This window comes from Rutidosis leptorrhynchoides, chromosome 4, assembly GCF_046630445.1.
Source record: "Rutidosis leptorrhynchoides isolate AG116_Rl617_1_P2 chromosome 4, CSIRO_AGI_Rlap_v1, whole genome shotgun sequence".
NCBI lineage: Eukaryota > Viridiplantae > Streptophyta > Magnoliopsida > Asterales > Asteraceae > Rutidosis > Rutidosis leptorrhynchoides.
This window is the reverse complement of record NC_092336.1, coordinates 55,908,761-55,914,222: the sequence shown is the minus strand read 5'-3', so window position 1 is coordinate 55,914,222 and position 5,462 is coordinate 55,908,761. Positions and strand designations below refer to the sequence as shown.

At 34.2% G+C, this 5,462-nt stretch overlaps 1 protein-coding gene across 1 annotated transcript; it reads left to right on the top strand.

Annotated features, from left to right (window-relative positions):
• The first annotated feature begins 597 nt into the window (after positions 1 to 597).
• Positions 598 to 4,049, top strand: LOC139840644 (uncharacterized). The gene is made up of 7 exons (XM_071830898.1): positions 598 to 1,092; positions 1,188 to 1,377; positions 1,682 to 1,785; positions 1,892 to 1,994; positions 2,074 to 2,369; positions 2,483 to 2,788; positions 3,590 to 4,049. Exons 1-7 carry the CDS (start codon positions 598 to 600, stop codon positions 3,932 to 3,934), a joined length of 1,839 nt encoding a protein of 612 aa, XP_071686999.1. The 3' UTR covers positions 3,935 to 4,049.
• The last annotated feature ends 1,413 nt before the right edge of the window (positions 4,050 to 5,462 follow it).

Below are 5,462 nucleotides of genomic sequence, written 5' to 3'. Positions count from 1 at the left end.
TGGGCCAGTTTAGAAACTTTCTTTTATCTTTAAATTGTTTTGGGATTGGGCCGAATTCCTTCATACAGATCTCACGATAGTCGAAACCACCAGAACAGTATAAATAAAATTCGTAATACCTGTATTCCCTCCTCCTCAATATCTCTAATTTTATTGTTTTTTTCGCTCGGTAATCAAATCGTATATCCCCACGCTTGAATTTCAACCCTTCGCCGGTACGTTTCTCTAAACCTCAACTCTATCGTGGTTCTGTTTATCATTATAATTTTGTTATTGCTGTAGTTATAGGACTATTGTTTCAATATTTTCTTCTATTTATTTTTAATTGATTAATTGATTAATATAGTCTATATTTGTATATGTATATATTTATGTTAAAGAATGTATGCTTTCTGTAATTTGTAATATAATGAAGTTAGGGTTTGGAATTGTGAGCATAAACAGCTTTACAATGCTCTATTTTCGGGACTTGATACAATCTATCTGATTCTAGGGTTTTGTTATTCCTTTTCATGGATCAACTACAAGCTGGAATCTAGCTCTTAGTTATAGTTTAAAGTATATGAATGAATTGAGTTTTTTATTGATTGAACTTATATGGTTGTTCACTTGTTTGAGGGCAGGGACATTGAAAAAATAATGAAACGGCAAAGGAAGAAAGTAGATGAAGGTCCAAGGTTCAGAAAGTTGGCTGAAATGCAAGAAACAATGACTAATTTAGGAAAGAGTGGAGGGGTTTATATACCACCGTTTAAGTTATCTCGTTTGATGAGCGAACTTCAAGATAAAAGCAGCATGGAATATCAAAGGATGACATGGGACACATTAAGGAAGAGTATAAATGGGTTAGTCAACAAGGTCAATGCCACAAATATCAAGAACATTATCCCAGAATTGTTTTCTGAGAATTTAATTAGAGGAAGAGGTCTATTTTGTCGATCTTGTATGAAGTCACAAATGGCCTCTCCTGGTTTTACGAACGTTTTTGCAGCGCTCGTTGCTGTAGTTAATACGAAGTTCCCTGAAGTGGGAGGCCTTTTGCTGAGAAGGATTATTCTACAACTACAAAGAGCTTATAAGCGAAATGACAAGGTACATATAACATATCTGTAACAGTGTAACATATCCGTTTTGCAATCGACATATATTGTGGAATTTGGTTGTGATTATTATTCTGTGTTTTACAGCATCAATTGGTAGCTGCAGTGAAGTTTATCGCCCATTTGGTGAACCAGCAGGTAGTTTATGAGTTAATTGCTCTTGAACTATTGACAACTCTTTTAGAGAATCCAACCGATGATAGTGTGGAAGTTGCGGTTGGTTTTGTGACCGAATGTGGCTCAATACTTCAAGATCTGTCTCCCAAAGGCTTGCATGGTGAGTAAAACTTATTGAATTCTACTTTTCAGCTGACTATAATATTGTTTTAGATGTGATTAACATCTATTATGGACTGTATGACGTTAATGTAGTAAAAAAGGCACAGTTAACAAGTTAGTGTACCGAAATATGCATTTTAAATGTGTTGGAGGGGTTTTGTTTCTAAAATGTTGCTTATTCCTTTTGCATTAAAGCTTTTTGGCTTCACTTTTATGACTTTTGTTATATTTAGCTTTATAAATTCTTATAAAGTATCATGCTTTCTATCATATCTGAAGATTCTTGCCCTAATCTTATTCAGGTGTTTTTGAGCGTTTTCGTGGGATTCTTCACGAGGGAGGAATCGACAAAAGGGTGCAGTTTTTGATTGAAGGTCTCTTTGCGCTAAGAAAGGCCAAGTTCCAGGTTAAAATCTTATTATTGTGTAGTCATGTTACCCAATCTTTGAACTTCTATTTTATTTATTGACAGTATTTATTTATTTTGCTTAGTACTGTCTTTATTTATACAGGGATATCCGGCTGTTCATCCGGATTTGGATCTCGTTAACCTAGAAGACCAGTTAACCCACGAAGTTTCTCTTCTTGATAAGTTCGATCCAGAGATTACCCTAGGTAGATAAAAAATCCTATAATGCTTTAAATACTTTGTTCTTTAATACATGAGTATAACTCTTGTTTATGTGCATCTCAGATATTTTCAAGTTGGATCCTAATTTCATTGAGAACAAAAAGCGGTATGAAGATGTGAAGAAAACCATTCTCGGTGATGAATCTTCAGAAGATGAAGAAAATGGTGGTGAGGAATCTGATGACGAGGAGTCATCGCAAGAAGAAGAAGAAGACGAGGAGCAAATGACGATCCGAGATGAAACGGAAACAAATCTTGTTAATCTCAGGCGGACCATATACCTGACGATTATGAATAGTGTTGATTTTGAAGAAGCTGGTCATAAGCTTTTGAAAATTAAACTGGAGCCAGGACAAGAGGTAAGTTAAAAGATTTATTTCTACAATTTCTGATAATCATTATATCTGATTTAAGTATTTTAAATAATTTTCAAATATAAGAAAGTTTTTTACATAGGATTTGGCATATGCAGATGGAATTGTGCATTATGTTATTTGAATGCTGCAGTCAAGAGAGAACTTACCTTCGTTACTATGGGCTTTTGGGTCAGCGTTTTTGTATGATCAATAAAATACACCAAGAAAATTTCGAAAAGTGCTTTGTTCAACAGTATTCAATGATACATCGGCTTGAAACGAATAAGTTGCGGAACGTTGCGAAGTTTTTTGCCCATCTTCTTGGGACCGATGCTTTGCCTTGGCATGTTTTGGCATACATTCGACTAACTGAAGAAGATACAACGTCCTCTTCACGAATCTTTATTAAGATTCTTTTTCAGGTTAGTTCTCGTGGCCTTTATTAAATCTCTCTTTTTACATTTTACATTTATTTATCAAAACTGTTTTACTGGTCCGAAGTTAGGGATGCTTATCCGTGATTGGTCTACTGCAGTGGAATCTTAATCTTAGGCTAAATGGTTCAGAACCATTCAAAGTTGAAATACTCTCTTAAACATTAAGCACCTAATATTATTCTTTTCAAATTATATCAAGAATACTTATTAAACAATTATATTGTTTATATCAAGAATACTTATTAAACAATTATATTGTTTTTTTTATTCATGCAAAAAGTTAATAAGGTAATTATCCTTCATTGACATCGTTTTTTCAAAATGATTATCAAACAGATTATTGTCGCTAAGAACCAACTTCATTTAGAATCTTTGAATCATTCAGATTATGAACCATTCAATGCTTAAATCATTCAATTTTATCAAACGCACCCTTAATCATGTAAGATATAGGTGGCAAATGGGTCGGTCTGGCAAATTGAGTAATGGGTCAAAACCGGTAATCTTTGGACGGCTCTGGCTGACCGGAGACCTTCCTCTGTTAGATATCTTTATATAAAGAATTAGTGTCTAATATTATTAGTAGTTAAAGAATTTAGGAAGCTGTATGGTCTGAAAATACAGTTTTGACCTTTTTAGGGTACTATTATAAATTCTAACTAAATATCAACAGAAGTATCTAAATTGATTTATAAAGTGGGTAGATTTATTTTCTATTTTATGGTGATAATCATCCTCTTATGGGTGTATAAATCTAAAAGTTACTTTTGATTATATGTGCTACAGGAGCTGTCCGAACATCTTGGAATTCGTGTCTTGAACGAACGCCTCAGTGATCCCACAATGCAGGCTGATTTTGAATCTCTTTTCCCACGGGACAATCCGAAAAACACACGGTTTTCAATCAACTTCTTTACATCGATCGGGCTCGGAGGAATCACAGAAAACTTGAGAGAGTATTTGAAGAATATGCCTCGTCTTATCATGCAGCAAAAACCTGCCTCTGAACCAGACCATTCTGATTCTTCTAGTTCAGGATCCGACTCATCAAGCTCCGATGAAAGTGACAGTGACGCCGAACGTAGTGATAGTGAAAGTGATCACAAGAGCAGCAAACGCAGGAGGCGATAGATCCTTCGAATTCTAGGAGAAGGTGTATATCATTGTACAATTTGCTTATAGCTTTATGTTCATGTCAATTGAACATGTAACGGTTTTGTTATGAGTTGGTAGATATTCTGGTTTCATGTCCTGTTTTTTTTTCTTTTATATATATATTTCTTTTTGGATGTGATAATCTTTGACAAGTTTAAATTTGATTATCTACAAGATATTTCAACAAATAATTACTTATGACATTTGACCTCCCCTTTAAATTCTGGTCATGTGGAAATAAAAAGAAGTATCGAAGTGACACTGAGCTCTTTATCTTTTGTGTTTTTTAGTTTTGGTGTTTTGCTTATTATGAATTGGTAAATGCAAATTGGTTAATGAAATTTCACTTGTATTAGGGTGTTGAATCCTGCTTAATAGTTTTAATTACTGTTTAATCTAGTGTGCTTGTTTTTTGCTTGTTGATAGAACTGAGGTGACAATGGGTGCATTTTTAAGAGTTACAAACGTTGCTTTTGTGAATTATCTTCTTTTGTACGTTTAAGTTACCTTTTTTTCAAAAAAAAAAAAAAAAAAAAAAAAAAAAAAATTATCTTTTTGTTTACTGAGGTAGTAACATGTGTGTTAGTCACTCGCGCTCCTACACGTAAGCTTAATTTATCAGGTAATTGGATAATGAGTGGGTTCATCTCAGTAACATTCATGATTTGTACAGTTGCTTTTATCACAATTTATACATTGTTGATTATCGTTATTTTGCAATTTGCCATATCCTCATTCATATCATACGATCACGTCACCTTTCCGATATCGTTTAGAGGGTAAAGAGGAGGGGTTTTACTTGGCCGTGCCCTTCGATCGGTTTCAAGGTTTCCTCCCGGGCAACGATGGGGGCAAGTTATTATCGCTGCATCGGCATAGTAGAAACTGAAGATGATTGCAACGGTTGGTTTAGTCCCCCTCGGGTGATCCCAATCTCTGTAAAAAAAAAATGGCGGATCCAGAAATTTTGTTGTACAATTTGTTGTACAGAGGCAAAAAAATCACTAAAAGAAGTTAAAATTTGATTAATTACTATGATGTTTGTAAAATTCTAAATTGTTTTTAAAGACAACACACGCACCGATAGCACGAATATTCACACATATTTACAGATAGTTCACCCTACGACTTGCACCAAAATTAATGAATTATGTCGATACCAATAATCTAATGACCCTTTAATAAATTTTCAATATACATCCATAAGAAACCTACTCACTTTTTAACATGTTTTTTTTTTCTAACGGGGTTTTCACGTGGGCCGTGCATATCGGACCAATGTAAGGATGTTTTTAAAAATGTAGAGACCAATAAATATGGTTACTGCCGACCTTTTGTAGCCGATTACCTTGTCCACGTAGGATACATGTCAATCCCATGTCATATAGATAATAGAGACTAGAAAAATGACAGTTGACAACAACAACAAAATCCAATACTACATAAGTGATGTATGTGTGAGATGTAGACAATCCTTGCCCTTATCCGAGAATAAAGAAAAGTT

Coding starts and splice junctions, on each gene's coding strand:
- LOC139840644 (XM_071830898.1), top strand. CDS start 598: ATGGTTGTTCACTTGTTTGAGGGCAGGGACATTGAAAAAATAATGAAA. Junction 1,093..1,187: donor CTTATAAGCGAAATGACAAG/GTACATATAACA, acceptor TGTGTTTTACAG/CATCAATTGGTAGCTGCAGT. Junction 1,786..1,891: donor TAAGAAAGGCCAAGTTCCAG/GTTAAAATCTTA, acceptor TTATTTATACAG/GGATATCCGGCTGTTCATCC.